The sequence below is a fragment of the Leptosomus discolor genome, chromosome 10, assembly GCF_034619465.1.
Source record: "Leptosomus discolor isolate bLepDis1 chromosome 10, bLepDis1.hap2, whole genome shotgun sequence".
NCBI classification, from domain to species: domain Eukaryota; kingdom Metazoa; phylum Chordata; class Aves; order Leptosomiformes; family Leptosomidae; genus Leptosomus; species Leptosomus discolor.
The window spans coordinates 4,125,012-4,144,696 of NC_141400.1; the positions used below are offsets into that span (position 1 = coordinate 4,125,012).

Consider the following 19,685-nt stretch of genomic DNA (forward strand, 5'->3'; position numbering starts at 1 on the left):
TCAATTACTTGAAAATAGGGTCCATAGGAGCTTACTTATATGTAGCAGGCACACATGTTCAACACTTTGCTGTGCTTCCTTGTTTACTTATTTATATTCAGACAAAGGAAGTGGTAAGGCTGACTAGCTGACAACTTTTCTGAGAAGAGACCATTTTGTATTAGAGGAAGCAGTATCTCTCTTGGATGTCCTAACAACGTAGTTCTAAATTTTTTTTTTTTTTTTTAAAAAAAAAAAGCCAAACCGAAAAAAAGAGAGCTTAAATAGAAGAAGCTGGGTATTAGGCAAGGAACTACTGGACACGCTGGAGGTGGTCACACACAGGGAATATATGGCTGCTTCATCGACAGTACTGCTATGAACGTTCTCTAGCTGCCTAGGGGAGAAAACTCACAATGGATTCGAGAAACATTCCCTACCGTTCAGACGTGGTTACGTGGAACCCAGATGACTTAGCAGAATATTTTAGGACGGTAAGACTAACTGTGTTTTCTCTTTGTACAATAGAGGAGCACACTACTGTAACATTGTGTGTGCTAAATTTATGTATTTTTATAATGGGCAAAGCTTGCTGCAAAACTAAAAGCAAAACCACTGACAATTAAGAAGCTGAGCTAAACTGGCCAGTGAAATCTATAAATGAATCTTGAAAGTGTGTTTTAAATTGGGTGTAAGAGAAACTCATGGCTTTTCAGAGAAAATACACACTTTACTACAACAATTGTTGATATAACTTATATTAACAGCTGTAGAAGGCATTAACATTGAAGAACACAAGTTTCCTAGGTTGTCTTCAATGATTTTCAAAAGAGGTATTTTTTTTTTTCAGATTGCTCAGTGTTCACAAATGAGCCTCTGAATGTCTTTGCTAATCACATCCATGAGAACCCAGCCAGGAACTTAACAGTTGTGGATACACGGACTCTTAGTTTTTTTACGCTCGGTTGGAAACCCCTTTAATTTCTGTGTGTTCTCTGTAAATTGCTTATTTTTCAACTCACATCAGAGACCGTGCCTGCTCCATCTCCCTTGCAACTGAGTATGTCCCTCCCAAAGTCCAAAATCGTCAGCCTGGACTATTAACTTTCAGATCAGTCAGAAGATTCAGGAAGATTTTCAAGTAATGCCAGCATAGCTGGATAATTTTCAAGTAAGCTGTCAGACTAGACAGCTGGAATGTTTGGGCTTCATTTTGAAATCGTGCAAAATTTATTGTTTCAATGGCTCCTATAACTCTAAGAGAGTTTTGTTCGGGAAGTTGAGGCAGGTTTGATACTAGAATGCAAAACTAGCTGATAAAGACAAGCGTATCAAACACAAAGTCTGTATCTACCAAATCTCCAGAGAAGTGAAAATGCCAACTACTTGCAAACCTCTAATTTCAGGGTGCAGGGCACAGGAAAGTGAAACGAAGAATTTGAGATGGAACAGATGAGATCATTATCAACAGGCAGCTTTAGACAAATACACAAAACATCACAGCACTGGTGCATGGTGGTTTGGATCACCATTTCCAAGAGACTAAGAAGGGAAATGACTTTCTTAAAGGAGTTGATAACGATGTTCTTAACAGTGATAAAGGCATTAACTGTAAGCTCTATCATAACTGAATGGGCCTGGTTACATTAATTTTTGAGTACCTCCCCTCTACTGATCCAGATACCCCCCAGGACAGCGATAATCTTGGCATTCCACTTTTGGGAAGGTGAATCAGGGCAAAAGCTGCTTAAAGTCCTCTAAGAAATATGTGTAAGACAATAATGTCAGCCTAAATCAGCCAGCTCTGGGCAACTCCCATAAGTGACCAGATCTTCTCCCCAGGTGAACTCACACAATTTCCCTCACACATATCAATAAATGGTTGAAGGTTGTACCTCACGAATGCTTTATTTCCACCTGACTAATATATTTTGCCTGCAGCGATATGTTCAAAGTCCAGGATTCAAGTCAAAGAGGGATAAGCAACTTTTTTTCCTTCTAAACTGAGATAATTGTGGGATGATTTTCAAAGGATAATCACATTCAAATCTTCTTTCACCTGAGGTAAATCACCATGACATAGGGCAGTGGTAAGACTTTTGTCATTTCATTGTTAGCTTACACCTTCATATTAGCAAAATTCAGCCAGCATACACATCACTAACTTACGGAACAATACCATGATGTATCACTGGCATGGATAAAGTCCTCAGTTTCAAACAAGAATTCTTCAGACTTATCAGTAATAACATCTAATTTATGATTCTAGGTGTGTTAGTTTGAAGGCTATGTTAATTTAAACCGTGCACTCAAAATAGGAAAGGACCAATAAGGAACCAAACCTTCAAATACTATCTAAAGACTGTAATTTTTTTTTTTTTCAGAAAAAGTGAAGATGTTCCTATTTGTAATATCCCAAGGGTTATTTTTAGTAGCTAAGCAGTATTTTTCATCAATTACTTTAAGAATGAGATTAAGTCTTGGTCACACTTGTGTGTTCTACCAAGTAGAGCAGCTGCTCACTGCTGCATACAGACCTGTGCTGGTAATGTCGCAATAGCACTCACTGTATGAGAGAGACATTATTTACAGTTTTAAGTCCTCAGTCTGCACAAAAGTCTTGATCTGTATCCTAAAATATTTAGCAGAGTTAGGGCTGTTTCTGCATATGAGTAACTGAAGCGGGCTCCTAAAAATATTCTCAGCTGTTCAGATATTTTCAGGATTTTACAAGATTACTCCTTAAAATGGATAAATAGGGTAGAACTAAGAAAGGACATAATACTCCCTATAAGATGTTCTCTGCTTCAGGGGAATTATCGCAGCAGCACGGGATCATTTGTCTCCATAACTTTCACTAACTAAAATTTCAGGCAGGACCAGAGCCATTCTTCTGTCTTGAAGGCTCCAAAAAGTTGCTTCGTCTGCCTGCTCTTCGGATTGGTATGGACTTGATCAGCTTGAAACAGAAGAAATACATTCTAACCAGATCAAAAATACAAGCTGTGTTCTCACATTATGCTGTTACTGTCCAAATAAAAGGAAAACCTTGAGACACGCACTGGAAATATTTGAGAGTCATGTCTTCCTAAATGTGGCTAGTTTTTTGGTTTACTTGGGTTTTGTTTGTTTGTTTGTTTCCTAAGTCCTCCAAATTACTGGTAAATTATTGCCTGGTAGGACCAGGAGCTTTCTTTTCTTATGTACACAACCAACTTCTAAAATGCATGACCTTGTCCTAAATGCTACTGTAATACATAATATGTGGACAAGCTTTCCTAATACTACAGATAACTTGCAGGATTAACAAGTGACATTTCCTTCCAGAAAAGGAAGTTTTTCCATCACAGCAACTGGGATCAGGGTTTCACTAAGGTTTTTTCTGTACTCCCTCTTTTCTGCAACTGTTCGTCCCAGTCAGTACCACAACTAGCCATTTTTCAAGCATTGCCTTGGGCCAGGCAACGTGAGGTGGTTTTTAAATGGGAGGAATTACATGTTCCTAAATGGATGAAACTCCTTGAGTCCACTGAAGAATCTTTGTCTTAAAAAATCCATGTTTACAGAACACAATGAGCCGTTTAGACAGGCTCTAGCATACAAAAAAGGTAACTTGAAGCACCTACTCAATGTTAGCTCCGTGTCTAAGTGTCTCAATCCATTCTTATAATTAAGGGTACAATAATCATCTTCTTTTCATTGACAGCTGAAGTATAAGGACTGTGAGAAAGTTGTAAGAAAGCACAGCATAAATGGACAAAGGTTCTTGGTAAGTAGAGTTGTAAAATTCCTTCCTGTAAAATTCCAGTCAAGTGATTGTTTCGGCTCCTCCTTGCTTTGCATCGGCAGATGCCAAGTGCTCAGCTCACAGACGGTTACTGAGGTATAAATATGAGAAGTAAACGCCTTTGCTAAAGTCAGCCAGACATCTTGCTTTACATATGGAATGCTGGGAACCCAAGCATGTTGTTTAATATGCATTTATTTTAGCATTTTTAAACCATCTGGGAAGTTACAAAACCACAAACTTGTCTTGAATTCCTCTCTTCCTTCATAGGAAGTGCTTGTTTCCAAATACTAACTTCAGAAAACTCACATTTATTAATTGTCCTCTCCTACTAAAGAAGGTACAGACCTCATCAGAATGACTGGCCTTCTATTGCAATCACTATTTCATGCCTTTATAGCTAAAATCAGATTTCTCCTGCAACAACAGGCAAGATCAATGAACTTCAAGAGCATCGAAACTAGTAAGCAAAGTCCCAGGGGCTTTAAATCAACATTGGTCCAGGCTTTACTTGCCTTAACTTTAGAAAAGCTGACAACTTCCACTGACATAGCTGCTGTTCTCAGGTCTTTAAATACACAGCCATGAAGATGTGTAAGGACTTTTCATTTTAATTCTATTTTATTTTTTTCCCCAATGAAGTAATTTTGATCACCTGTATAATTAGTCATAGTGAGGAATTCTATGCATACCTCTTCTAAAGCCTTCTAATTTTTTATTCACTTGTCCTCATGCATCAAGCTTTTAGACATTTCATTGAAATGCGACATAAACATTTTCAAACACCTTTCATAGGAACAGGATATTACACCTCCCTCCTGCTGGGTGGAGTCAGACTTACTCAGATATGTGTCACAGGATTTATCCCACTAACCCCCGAGAGATTCTCCTTAGCTCAAGCACTAAGGATCTGTGGCTGGAGTCAGAGTTCCAGCTCTGGAAGCATTATGAAATTCTGGAAGTTTGTGAGGTACAAATAAGAGCAATAACTGTGTGACTCCTGAGTCATTTTTGTGGTTTTTTTTAGTATTTCCAGAGTGTTTCTGTAAATACATAGCTCAGGGTGCAGTATTTCTTCAGAAGCATCCCAGTAGGTTCAAAGGACGCTCTTCTATTAAGTAAGGATCAGCTGCTCACATCTGCTGAGACTTTCAAGTTGTTGACTGACTTGACAATTGTATAATGCAAAAAAAGGTTCACCTGTCAAACAGAACAACAAAAGGAGATTTTAATTGGCATATTCTAGAGTACAATACAATCTTGAAAACAATTTCTTCTCTGTATGACTGTTTTTTCTAAGAAATATATTTTTACATTTTGTAATATATTTGAAACGGCCAAATTACATTTACACAGAAGAAACTGTTAAGACTGAGTGTTTGCAGGTTTTATATCTGTTGTCAGATCTATATGGTAAACCTCACTGTAAAATCATTGCAGTCTTATTCATCAGAATAACATCCTAGTTTCACAGTTGCATTTCTGTATCTACTGGCTACCACAAGGAAAGTCCAGTTGAGATATAGTAGGAATAAAACCAGAGGGATTCCATGTAACTTATTCTAATACAATTCTCCAATATTTAAAATGGCAACAAGACACTTTTATGAGAGTTTAAACCCATAATATTTGTCAGGTTTATCGCCAGATTAGAATTCCAGAGAGAAGCTTAAAAAGTCTTTAGAAAAAATTACAATTCTTCAGTAAATCCTGCAGGACACATCCATAAAGGGAGTACATTTTTTCTGTGTTTTACTCCTGTGAGTATTCCCAGAGGCAAAATAGTGCCGGAAAACACAGATGATCCTGAAAATCATTGATAGTATTGTGAAGCAGTGTGTAATTAGAAACGTCTTATTGCTTCTTATTGTCTTATGGCGAAGCCTGGGATTAACCGAACAAAACACTTTCTCAGAAGTTTTCATCATGCACTGATCTGTCCCAAACGTGGGGTTGCACACGATGGGCGGGAGGGGCTGCCTCTCTCTGCAGGAGCGTCAGAAACGCTCTCAAGCCTTAGCACCTCTCCACTCAGGTCGGGAGTGATCTGCAAAGTAATCGTTATATTATGGTTGAAGGGGGAAGACACGCTCTCCTCACCCCCCCAACCCACCCCCTCAGTTTCTAGAACGATTTCTGTTAGGCTGCCAAGGCTGCTCTTAAGTCCAAGGAGTTTTCCAGCTACATCTCCACTAGAACGTGTGATTTTGCTTATACTGTGATTCTACAGATCAGGTTCTTAGCACAAAACTCCAGCAAATGGGCTCTATTTTAGAATTTACAGTTTTACCCTGAAACTTTGCAATCATGAACAACTTTGCCCAATTCACTATGCAGACATGAAGGGATTCTATATATCTAGCTTCTGAAGTCACTTCAATACCATATTTTTAGCTGTACTAAAAAGATGTGAAGCAAAATAGCACAAAATCAGAATCTTTGGTAGAAGTTTGCCTTCCCTGCCAGGAGCAGCCCTTTACAAAGGGCATTTCATTGCACAGAGCCTTAAAACTACAAGTGTTTAAAAAAGCATTTGAAATATTCTGCCCTTTCATATTTACTGTGAGAAGCATAACTGCAAAGCTACCAGGAAGAATGCCAGTGACGATGATTTCAAGCAGACCGTGCGTGTTCTGTTGAGCTCACACCTGTAATCACTAGCGCAGGATCTTACCAGGATGTAGCTCTCTGTTAATTGTTTGACACTGTCTACTGAGATGAATTATAGTATCTCAAGACTTCTTTAATAGTAAATACATAAAGAATATGTTTTCCTCTACGCTAGGTGATGGCAACGTATAACGAAAAGCAAAATCCAGAAAGCAAGAGAACAAAAAGAGGAAAAAAATATTAAAGACTTAAAAATGGTTCTGGAATTTTTGGTTTACTGTCTGTTCACCTGCTTTAGCTGAAGTATCTCTGACAATCTCTAGGGAGAAAGCTGTTGCAGAATAGGGTTTTATTCCCACTTCTTTTGAGCAGCAGAGCAGGGATGGATTTTAACCTTGCCTGTAATTCAATGTGACAATGTAACATCAGTAAAGAACTGGATTAAAACTCAGATCAGAAAAGCAAATGCCTTGACTTGAACTTTGCACAGAGTCCCATTAATTTGAAATTAATCCTGGAAGAATGGATCATCTGCTGGTAAACAAATGAATTTACCCAGCTCTCATCTGGTAAGATTTTACTTCTTACCGATCTTTTTAACAAACTACGATTAAAACATTCTAGCTATAGAAATATTTCTCTTTGGAGTTAGATGTGATTATTTTGTTGAAGTCCTTTGTGTGTAAACAAACACACATGATGTGTGTTAACTTCCTAGCTAGCTCAATGCAACTGACAGCAATGTAAAGTAAAAAGCAACATCCAGCAGAACAGAAAAACCGTGGAGAGGATTTTTATGAAAATGGGTTCACTTCTCTTGCGAGCTGTGGGATAGGCGGGCTGTTATCTCACATTGCTTCGCTATGCACTTTATATTCCTGTCGGGTGAAACTTCATGCCACATTTTTGAATATGCAAACTTCCGTAAGTCACAGGGTGTTCTGTGGACGATTTTGTGATACACACCGTGTGTTTCCTTTTCAGAACATGTCCGAAAATGATATTCAGAAATTTCCCAAACTCAGAGTGCCGTAAGTAAAGCCAAACCAATTCAATATTAAAAATTATCTTAGCTGGTCTGCAGTGGAAACTCATAGGAAATATCAGGCAAATGGTTTGCAGGTGATTAGCAGAGGCCTATTTATTGCACTGTACTGATAGAAAAACAGTGCTCCAAAATAGAAGGAGTTGTCATGACTGCTCAAGCACAATGATACTGTAGAAAAAAGAGGTGATGTTTGAAAGAACCCACCCATAAATTCTTTGACTGAGAGCAGCTACACAAAGATTAAACTTTCTTGCAAGTATTAACTTCAAAGTATGATATAACTGTTCACTGCTTAACTGACTTCAACTCAAAGGGAAAAAACAGTCAGGTATGTACACAACAGTTGAGGAGTTCAAGCAATTTTCATCATGTTCTTTTCCTTTAGGTAGGAGTTAAATCAGTCTGGAACATTTGATTCAGTGTAAAGAGCTTTCCTTAGCTCCTGTGGAATTAGGCCTCGAAAAAAGTTTCAAATTTATCTGAAACGCTTTCATAATTTCATAGAAGTTACTAAATGAAGAACAATAATCTCATGAAGTCAATACTGAGTAACAGAGAAATTCGCTGCTTCTAATATTTCATGATGAAAACCAAAGGATTTTATTTTGCTTTGAGTTCCCTGGTACATATTTAAGCTGGAAGTTAGAAGGTTCCCAGCCATGAGACACCTGGAGCTGTTCATGGTCTTCTAAACAAAGTAAGGAGGAAAAAAAAAAAAAGGAACTCGAGCTGCACCAACACGGCTGTTTGTTTGTGGCTCATTTCCCAGTTCCAGCCTCACTCTCTCGATGCGGATCTTGATTTGGCGATGGGAGATACAGTCTGCTTGGCCTTTTCTGATGCATCAGAGCGCGTGTAAGATGCTTTGGTGCAGCTAAGAATACCGAAAATCTCTGAAATACCTGTGTGGTCTGTCACATCCATGTGCTCATGGGTAAGCGGGTGGCTAGATCTGAGGGCAGGAGGATACCTCTGTTCAGATCGGATATGCAAGGACTTGAACTTGAAAGCCATGACAATCATATCTCTATTTTTACACAATAAATTTCCCAATAATAGGGGCTGGTGGTGTACGATGTGTTAGTCGGGGGGTCCAGATGCTATAAAAAAAACCTTGCCCCAATGTCTCAGCATTTTTGAACTTACTGTCAATTAAAAGCAACATTTAACTATGGTTACAGAGAGTGAGGGACCAGAGTTACACCAGGTTTCCTGTAAAAACCTCATCTTACCACACTGTAAAACACATTGCTTGTAATTCTCTGGTGATTTCTCTCTCCTTAACAGTCCTTTGGCAAAACTGCCTTGCGTTCTCTTTGTTTGAACTTCTAATTTTGAGACCTTTTGGTGATTTCTTTTCAAACTTAGGAGTCAAAAGTGGTCAGTGAAAGGTCTAATAAACACACACATACAAGATATATTAACGTCATTGGAGAACAGTTAAAATTAATCTAACCATGTGGAGTTGCTCCTATCTCCTTGTCTAATCTATTGATATCTCAACAATATTTTGAAAATTCAATTTTCACGGTCCACTTACCTTGTAATACTCTAGCAGAAAGCGAACAGCCTTTTCTAATCCAGATCTTTTGGGTTTCTCAACAAGAAGAGATCTTGAAATTAAAAGCTTTAAAAGAAGAGTGAAGCTTTGTGCATAACTCGAAAAACTGAATAAATAAGTAAATTAGTAAATCTGAATGAAAATTCTGGAACTAATGCCCTTCTCAGCTTTCTCCACACTTACAAATAGGGAAACTGTTCACTAGAATATTGTGAATATACATGGAAAAAGGTTGGTGCGATGTGGGGTCCTCCATGTAATGCCACTGTTTAAAACAAGAATTTAGAGCTTTGATAGGAAAGAGAGCTGGTTGCCATGTTAAAAAAAACACCAAACACCACAAAATGAAAAAAGAAAAAAAAACCCAACCAAACAAAAAAACTCCAACGGAATAAATCCATGGGTCTAAGAACCTGTCATTTTTTTTTAACATTCATTTCATTAGTTCAGAATCTCCACGCTCCCACCAAACGGGAAGCACTTGCTGTTGACTTCTACAAGAACACATTCACACCCGAGTTTTCTGTCACAATGCACACCTCACCTGGTAGGAAGAGTTCTTCTGCAAGCTGAAATACACATTAGCATGTTGTAGTTATAGCACCTGACGCTTAACAACAGTGCTAAAATGTGAGCACGTTCTGTAAAAATGCTTAATACAAATAGCAAGCGTCACACTTAGAGCATCGGCCAGCGGAATGACTAAAAAGCACATGCAGGAGAGAGCTCGTTCGCAGTAAATTTAGCAGGGTTACGCTGACCTACATGTGCTGAGAACAGAACCCAGCACTTCCAACTATACAAGGTTTGCAAACCACAGCCTACATCCACGCAGACCTCCTGAGCTGGGTGGTGTGTGGTTTTGCTAAATATATACATTCGAGCACATCTACTGATCAGGTTCTGAATATAACTGTGTTATTACTTGGGGATGATTCTGTGACTTTTACAAGAATCTTGAAGTGTCTAAGTAGGTAACAGTTGTCATTACGAAGTATGATAGGCCACCTCCTCAAACTAATTAAAACCCCCATGACCTTCTGCTATTATTAAAGGATTATTATTTCGAAAGTTGATCTCCACCAGCCACGTTACAGGTGCACATCTTCATGAATCTTCTTTTGGTTTATTTTTGAATACCAAAAAAGGATTTAAACAGTATTTTGAAAATTAAAATACTTCATAAAATCTTCATAAAACTCTCCATTAAAGGGGCTGAACTCTTTATTGAAAACTTTGCTAAAAAATGTACATATATAAGGGCACCATATGAAAGTGGCTGATGCCTCCAGACAGCCCTGCGAGTTATACTCTGGCAAGCCTCTTGCAGGCAGAAGGGTTAATGGACAGTCAGCCTGCCCAGGATTCACTGCCCTGCATATGCATAGGCCACACACAGATTTCTTGAGGGATCATAACAAATGCCACAGCCCATTTCCCTGGGTAGGAATTCCCCGTCTTGGTTGCAGTCACCACTTAACCTTCTTGTGTGCCTGCAAGGGACCCTGAGGTCTCGCACACCAGGGGATCGTCACTGGCAGGGTTGAGGAAATCTGCCCCGCATGTCTATTGGGGCGTGACAGCTTGTGGGGGATGGACGGTGAAGACTGAGTGAAGCCTGACTTTGCCATGGAGTATTTGAGATGATCGAAACCAGAAGTTGTCCTCAGCTTTGAGTTATGCGTAATGCTGTGCCAGACAGAGCACTGGACAACGGGAAACCCACATGTCCCGCTTTCCTTGCAGGCCTTTAAATAAACCCGCAAATTTGGAACTATTGTTCCGTTCAGGGTTTCTCTGATAAATACACAGTTTTTACTCTCATTCAGAATATTTACATTGATGATGCTGTCAGTCTTTGGAACCCTGAGACTTCTTGCACTTATGGTGCTATTAAAGCAACATAATCTTAGGGAGAAGTTTAAAAAATTAATTTTGCTTAATGCTGTATTTCGATTTAACATAGAAGCCTTTCTGTCATTCCCACTTACCTGCACAGCAGAATCAAAGGCGTAGCTCAGGCACAAGGTCCCAAAGCAGAAGGCAGAGTACAGCTCCACTCACCACTTGCACCCTTTCCTTCAGGCAAGAGGGAGGGGGAAAAAGCCACTTGGTCTTTGCCGGTTCTGTGTTGTGGTTGAACTGCTCTGGGTGGACATAGGGAAGAGACATTCTTGGACTGGATTAAGGCTCCAGTTCAGAAGGCAGTGCTTGGACACATGCTGAGCTTCAGGCACTTCTTCAAGCTAACTAGAAAATGCCACCACATAGTATTTGTACTTGAATATATACGTTTCTATTTGAAGACGCAGAATATCAGCTTTAAATCACTTGGTAAATATTTACTTTTAAGACTACTAACCATAGCTTAAGAAGATAAGCACAGTTCCCATTCTATGGAAAGATACATGCCTGTCTGCTCCAGGGACCTACAGAGATCCGCTATGGCACTGCTAAACGATTTTTGAGGACCTGATACTGCATGATTACATGTGGTGGAACCCAGTCTCCAGCTTCCAGACCATGAAGGGTTTTCCCTGCTTCACTTGTTCACAGATTTGGTGGAAATCTATGGCCGTGAAAACACTCAGCCATTATCCCAAAGTTATCACATTGCCACAGACCTTTAAGGAGCAGCAATATTTGGGCCAAGTAATCTATTGTTAGGAATATCTAACATATTTTCTCCCTTTTCCCACTGAGAAATTAAAAGTAAGTAATCGTGGCATGACCATCAGCTTTAAAGATCAGGTTATGAATGTAGCTGTCATCCTAAGTAAGGGATAGCATCGCAGCTGACCTAACAATTTGTTCAGTTATTAATAGCTTAGCTCAGTTGCAACCTGTTTTCTTCAAACATACGCTATGCTTAACACTTGGCATTTTGTAACAATACAAAACCTGTTAAAAATCGTGGTGTTACCTTTTTTTTGTGGTTGAGCTCATTCATATTACTCTAATAATTGTTATATCTTATAAAAGAACCATTTAAATTAATACTAATACACTGGGTTAACATACACACCTGAAGCTTCACAAACAACACAGTGAAAGAGCAAGGGGTACACTGGTGAAGCAGGGAATGGATACGGTGTATTTTACATAGAGTAGACATTGAATATCTGTCTTAAGTGCTACACGAAACTCAGACCTAATCACAAGGGTGAATTTAATATTTTGATAACAAATCTAGTGAAACAAAAGGCCAATATACAGCTAAAGGGACACATGGGGTTTCCTTATTGCTCATTATCACTATTGGCAGTCACAGAAGGTCGTAAGGGTTTATACTTGTGGATAACAAACGTGAGTCTTGCAAAACGTTTTAAAGCACATTCCACAGAATGTGCCTTTCTTGTGGTCAGAATTAATAAGCAAGAAAAAGCACAGATATCATTCAAAAATAATGTTGGCGATTGTTCAATATCTGAACCATGATCTAAACACTGAAGTTAGTCTTCGCCACTCTTATTGTTTACTATCTTGAGAGAAAACATTTCCCAGTTTCCAGCAACTCAAAGCACTAACCCAGGCTGTCGATCCCCTTGGCTGTCCTCGGTGGCTGGTTGCTGGCAAACCTGAGATTTGAAATTTTCAGCCTTGGTCAGCAAGTTCATGGCACATCCCACAGCACTTGTGAGCATTCCCAGTAATAAAAAAAGAGCATCGTTGCACTAAAGTACGTAGTTGCATCGGCCAGTTCAAACGTGGCAAGTGTGCGGAGTTCCGAACAGGACACATTCAGAGCCTACACACATGGCCCAGGCTGAAAGTCGTTCTGCCTTCAGAAGAGTCAAAGTGAAACCTAAAAATTAAGAAATCTGTGGTGCCCTTCTCTTTCAAAGGGTACGCCTTGGGCAGAGGGGAAGGTGTGTGCACACATGCTCTCTCAGGTGAGATGCTAAAGGTTGTTGACAGGTTTAGAACATAACTGATTCAGTCAGTTTTAAAGCCAACATAATAATACTGGATTTGCCCAACAGACTTTTCTGAAAGGCCAAAACAAAGATTTTCATCACAAACTATGCCCTTGACAGTGTTCACTTATGCAACTTCCTGGCCCTAGAGGACTCTGCCTTCCATCTCGCTCGCCCATCTGAAGTCCTTTATCCCAGTACGGGTAGAATGGATTCTGCTCTCGACAACAACATCTGCAGTTCAGCGAGCATAAGCCAGTTTTGGAGTACTGCTTTGGGGGTTGGTTGTGTGCTGGGGTGTTTTTTTTTATTTTCGACTTCCTGCCAGTTTTAAGCTAAGCGTCTGGTGGAGGAGGTAGAAAGAGAAAGAGAAGTCTGAGTAACATTTTCTGCAAGTGCTGTTGCCTTATCCTCTCCTATCATCCACTCCCACAACTCAGCAGCAGTGTGGTTTTGGTACTTCCTTCCTCACATGGCTACAGACTCAGCTGCTCAGTGCACCAACCTTCTGTAATAATGTTGCCTGTAAAGTGTTACTCTTCTAAACTTTGCTTTCTTCTAATAACCTCTCTGAGCCGTTGGTTTGAAGCATCTCAAATAAACTTGAAGTAAAGATTAGACACTCTATTTTAAGCAGCAAATGATTCATTTTTTGGCAGCAAGGTAAGATGAGCAAATTCTCCTTTCAGTTTTTCCTCAAAAACCAGCCGGTGTAAATGCTCACAGAGCCAGCCCAGGTTTAGTCCAGAAAGCTTCCAAACGCTCAAGTCTCATTCATACCCGTGGAAGTCTAAACTAAAAGAATTATTAGCTCTAAAGTTAGTGACCGTCATTTTAGTCCTTTAGCTGAAAATAAACACAGTGTTATGAAAGATCCTTCCTCTGCCTCTTTTAGAACAGAGAACAGGCCACACACCAGTTCAGTGATCCACTTCTCCACCAGAACACTGGGGTATGCAGCGCACTGCTCACCCCGGAACGTCTCCTGTTTCACATGGAATTTATTATTCACACAGCAACTTCCTGATGACCTGCAGCAGAAGGAAATTTCTTGTGCAGGGTGGATTGCCTGGGAAAGAAGAGGAGCAAGAGCAGTCCTGTGTCTATAGCTTGGCGTTTTTATCACTTTATAGGATTCACTTGGGTGTCGATGTCAGATTTAGACAGCTGTGATCCTTCTTAAATTATTAACGTTCGTGTGTGTGTCCGTTTCAAAAGGGGCAGCTATGACTATATTTGCTTCGAGTCACAAAATTGCAAAGTGCTCTCTTGAGACAGGCAAACCCAAACACATGCTTCCTCTGCCTTTCCATTTTCCTACTTGGATCCTTGAGTACATGGTCTTGACTTCAGATGACCTTTCTTCATCCTTTTCAGACAGCACTGATCTGAAATTGCTTGTCCTCTGATACTTGCTGGCAGCCTGATCTGTCCCTGTAGCACTTTCCATAATCAAACAGAGCAATCCTCTTCCTTGAATTTATCTTTTAATCCGAATTCCAGTAAGGTAAGCATTATGAAAGCAGCAAGGGCAAGAGAAGGGATATTCAAAGATAACAAAAAAAAAAAAAAAAAAAAAAAAAAGAAAAGTACATTTGTTGAGGTTTTTTTTTTGATATTAGATTGCTTGAAAGCTTATTGTCCTCAAGTCCCAGCACAGAAAAGCAGTTAGACATGAAAGAGATGCACAAATGAGGTCATTTAGAAAAAAACTAGGGGATTATTATTGCTGAGTAGCAGAAAAAGACATGAAAGAAAAAAAAAAGAGAGAGAGTGGTAACTGCCTGGCTATAAAAAAAGATTTCGCATTACTGACATAAAGTTTGATTGACCAGATCAGAGACGTATGGAAAAGAATTCTGTGTGAACAAACAATAAAGACAAGATTTTACAGAATTTAGAATCTGAAAGAAACAGACATGTCTCTGATAGACCTAAGTAACACAAACTAGAAGTAAAATGGGATATTTTTAACCGGATGTATGTAACCAATTTGCTTTGGTTGTCACAGGACTTTCTCGGTGGGACTTTCCTCAAAAAGAAATATGGAGAATTAAGAACCAGACCATGACTCATTATGAGCTTTCTCTGAAACAAAAACTTTATTTGAAACAAAATAATCGTAGAGGCAAACTTCGTTACTAGCAGAGCAGAATTCTGCTGCTCTCAGTAGATTTAATTCTCTTAATCTCAGTAACGACTGTCCTGTAACCTCACAGTTGTGCTCAGGAAGTCAGTCAATATAAAACCTCTCCGTCCCAGATGCCAGCAACATCAGCAGTGTAATGCATGCTCCTGACTGCAGTTTTGCTCAAGACTGCCTTTCCCTGGTTGTTCCTCACCCCACTGCTGTACACAAACTACACATGAGCGCTGCCAAACATCCACTGGGAAAAATCTCTCGAGTGATAAAGCTCTAGTCTTCCTATGTCCCATGAGTATTTCTGCCCCGCCCTGCTTTGCAAATACGTTATAACGTGGAACTAAATCAACCCTCTTTCCTGGAGGGATTCTGCATTAGGTAGATCTTGGTTGCAGAGGGAGGGAGGTGAAAAGAACAGAGTAGACACAGGGTACATTTGATCCCTGCTTTTGCAACCACAAGCTCGGTAGAAGCTGTTTCCTGAAGCATTATCTTTTTTTTTCCTTGCAAAATGACACAAATGCGATCGCCATTATTCAAAGCAGTGTTCTAGGGCACACCCAAAGTTTCTAAGGCTTGCTGGGTTCAATGTTTGTTTTTAAACGTGATCCAACAATATCGGGTTTTATCTATGTAAAAAAATGCCAAGTTTTCAGTTGGATATGCTATGGTGCAACTTTGCAGTAAGATGATAAATTTGATATTCTTACCACATAGTAAATAATAATTCTGAATTACCAGATTTAATATAGTAAATATTGAAGGAAAGCAGCTAAGAAAATGACTGACAAGTTTCAAAGAGTTTCTTTAAAATATTTTTGTGTTTCTTTTAAATAGAATTGTAAGTAAATTAAGTCAAGAAATAAACAGGAATGAAGGGAGGCTGTGTTTCTTTACAAAATGGTAAGTAAGACATTTCAGCTTGCTTTTTTAAAGCTTTCAGACATACCTTTTCTGGCCTGTTTTCCGTTTGATCAATAATACCTGGGTCAGAGGGACAGCCTGGAAATTAAATAAAATAAAACTCTGTTTTGTTAATGTCATCTGTTAAGAACAGCGAAGCCTGAGCCCATGAACACCCTAGATACTCCTGCCATGCCTGGAATCAAGTAACAAACAAATTTCATAAAACTTGCCACCTGAGTAAATCAATCTCCAGGAATGCTATAAAGCCTAGGCAGATACCATTGTATTAACAAATCACCATTAACACATTTCACAGACCCATACATCGTTACAGTTTTTAATACTTTATGACTTCTCATTGAATATAATATTCCTGCAATAGAAAAAGAGCAAAAATTGCAAGAGCATTGCATGAGAAAAGAACAATGCATATTCATACACAATGAAAATCTGTCTAGTCTGTGTAACATGGTTTTACGTCGTTTGATAACGTGATTTCACACCTTTGCACTAATGAGAGTTCCAAACTGGAATTGAAAACCATGAAAATATTTATCAACCACACAAATATGTATGAACTTGACTTTGAGCAGCTTGAATGGAATTAGTAAAGACAGTTTCTGTTTTCAGGGCTGGGGCCCCTTGTTTCTAAAAACTTGACCTCACTGACTTGAAGTTGTTTCAAGACACTTCAGCTTACATTAGGATCCTGTATGTGAAATAGGAAGTAGTATGGTTTTGGCATTTTGCTCAGCGCTAAACCCGTCTGTATAAACTTCATTCCACCGTTAAAGCTGACTAGTACCTTCAATCACAATGGATTTTAGCACATTTCAAACATTTAAGGATTGAAAATGGAAGGAATTTATTTTTTTTTTATCTTTCTTGTAGGGGTCAAACACAAAAATGTCCTGAAAATCCAGGTAAGCATGTACTGGCAGGTAGTCTCTAACAACACAGTGTGTTTGAAGATATTAAAATACTAAGTTAATCCTTGCAGGGCAAAGTAAATGAGGGTGGGGGGAAACCCAAGCCAACAAACAGGAAAAGATGAGAACATGAAGAAGTTACAAAAAGAATAAAGAGTACTTACAGGAGAACAAGTAAGAAAAAATATTTTTAAAGTAGAAAAGATGAAGAAAGGCAAGAGGAGAGATATTTACATGAGCACCCCCAAATGCCTTTCTTTAACCCAATACGTAGTATCAGTGCTTATATATTTCTGTTCAACACCTCTGCCCCGCCCCTACTCCTCTATCAGCACCCCGTGTCAGAGGTAAGCTTCCAGATGTCTGCCATGTTCTGAATATTTATTTCACTTATTTTCTTATTAGGCCACAAGCACTTAAAACTTCTGCAAGATACCATGTTCCCCCAGACCCACTGAAATTAAAAAACCTAAATATGAAAGCTAAAATAGTATGAAATAAAGGGATAAGAAATCTGTGCTCATTCTGAACGCATTCTACTTCCCATTATATGTAAAATGGGCAGCACAGGACACAGCTGAAGTGAGAGCACCTATACAGTCTCATACAAGGATCGCTATACTTTGTTTTGAATCCCAGTGTTACTCACAGTACCTTTCATGGCTTTGCCTGCTTGCCTTTGAAAGACCTGCCCCGTTCCTGTGACACAGTATTGTGGCTCAGAACTGAGCTGGGATTTGTTGGGTCCTTTTTGTGGAGTTACATCTCGACAGTTTCAAGTTGTATGTGCTAAGAAGCCTGTGGTTATGCTTCTTTACACAGGATACAGTCAAGAAGACGGTGGCTGGTCTTCCTTTGTGAGTATCAGGATTAACAAAACCTACTAGCTGAAGAAATTCCCTCTTCTGTAAGGTCCATCATTTCTTGCATGACTTACTTTGGGCAGCACGGATGGAGTGAGCAGTGGCGGGCGGTGTCAGGATGAGGAGGAAGAGAAGCAGGAGCATGAATGATTGGAGTAGCTGCATACAGCTTTCTTCACTGAGAAAAGGGTCTCCCCCAGTAATGCAAGGCAGAGCTTCAGAACGGCAGTCCTGTACCGCTGGCTCAAGAAGCAGCTCACAGCCTACGACCAGGGCTCCCCAGAACCTTAGCCGAATTTTATGTACCTATTCCAAGCTCTTGGAAGAGGTAGCTAGTAAAGGAAATGTTGCTCTGTTATTCACCGGCAAATTTTTGCCATTTTATTATCTAGAGTTGATTTCTTGAAGAATCTGATTTTTTGAAGCCAACCAGACTGCAAAAGTTCCTTTTGGCATAGAAAATGCACTAGTGAACGCCATTAGATGCAGGATGCACAGCTCAGGTACGAAATGAATAAGCTGAGTGAGGCACCGCCCGCTCTTATGAAGGTCTCTTACGGTGACCACTGACATTGGTCCTTTGCAAAAATATGAGAGGAATTTTTAAACCCCATTTGCTACTAAGTTTGCAGGAGATGTGCACCTGCAGAGCACCTGGGCTCTCTGCAATGCAGAGCTAGTCTAGAAATTTCAGCCAAGACACCGACGACAACCTGAGTACTCTTTTTCTAGTAAACCTTGGCAGATTGCACAGAAGATGTGGGCAGTGACCACTGCCATATTATCATCGTGGTCTTACTAGGTCCTGCAAGTCGAGTGAGGCTGTTTTGGTGCTGGTCAGCCGAGGGCACCAAGACCCCTAGCAAAGACCTTATTTTTGCTGAAGCATTTTCAAAAAGTTGAGTTGCAGGCTGTGGACTACGTGCTAGTAAACAAGAACAAATATCAACAGGCACCAACTGCTGCTCCAGTGTGTTTCTAGGAAGCACTGAATTGTTTGCTGGTGCCTGGTCTGTTACCTAAAACAAAGGCACTGTGCGTTTCAATAAGTTATCACCTTATCTTGGCCTTCCACTGCAGTTACTGGTACAACATGATACTCATTTCCTTTCTCACGCTGTTGAGTGCTGTATGCTTTAATGAATTGCTGCCTCCTTTCCCCATTTTATTTTAACAGAGAATTTTTTCACTCAAACTGGTTGTAAAAACTTGATATCCTCCAGAGTGAAAAATACCACAGTGAGAGGCCACAAGGAAACTGCACAGAAGTGTTCAGTAACCTGTGCCAGGACCCATCTTTTATGTACATTTGCCAGGATGAAGATGATGACTATGAAAGCCCTGATGACGACCAGGAAAAGGAAGATGAAGCTGACTATGAATCACCGACAGAAGAACCTGAGGAAGCAGAACATGACAGCGATGGTTATGAGCCGCCTCCATCCAATAACGATGAAGCACACCACAATGTCATATTTCCTGCCAAGTCACTTGCAAACAACACAGATTATATAGGTAATTACTAAAAATTCAGTGTTATTTTTAATTTGTAAATGATCTTTTCACACATTATCAGCCGCATTTTAGGTGGCTGGTAATCAAATATAGGTTTCTCCTGGAAGTCAACAGTGTAGTTCATGAACAAGATGTAGTGGCACAGACTTACATGTTGGTGGCTTTGTGACTTGAAAGCTAAATTTTCTGCTTCAGACAAGCTCTGTTGGATTAAAGATGAGTTCCATGTGACGTGTGCACTATTTGGCCTTTGGTCTGAATCTGCATGAATTTAAACACACGTGCATACGATATTAGCTTTAGTAGTGCAACCTTGAACAGAGCAAGTTCTCACAACAGTGGCAAAAAGCTCGAGTGAAAACTGGGGAAAGGAAGAGATCAGCTTTCTCTGCCTGTCACTTTTTGTGTGTCTGATTCTTCAGCAGCC

The 19,685-nt window shown here is 39.7% G+C and overlaps 1 protein-coding gene across 1 annotated transcript in view; it reads left to right on the plus strand.

Moving 5' to 3' along the window:
- Window positions 1–255: 255 nt before the first annotated feature.
- Window positions 256–19,685, plus strand: part of LCP2 (lymphocyte cytosolic protein 2) — a 33,328-nt gene continuing 13,898 nt past the window's right edge. The window contains exons 1-7 of the mRNA XM_086470983.1: window positions 256–473; window positions 3,686–3,748; window positions 7,361–7,407; window positions 15,883–15,948; window positions 16,843–16,874; window positions 17,703–17,737; window positions 19,060–19,258. Coding sequence (XP_086327109.1) covers window positions 396–473; window positions 3,686–3,748; window positions 7,361–7,407; window positions 15,883–15,948; window positions 16,843–16,874; window positions 17,703–17,737; window positions 19,060–19,258 — 520 coding nt within the window. The 5' untranslated portion in view covers window positions 256–395. The remainder of the gene's footprint in view (window positions 474–3,685; window positions 3,749–7,360; window positions 7,408–15,882; window positions 15,949–16,842; window positions 16,875–17,702; window positions 17,738–19,059; window positions 19,259–19,685) is intronic.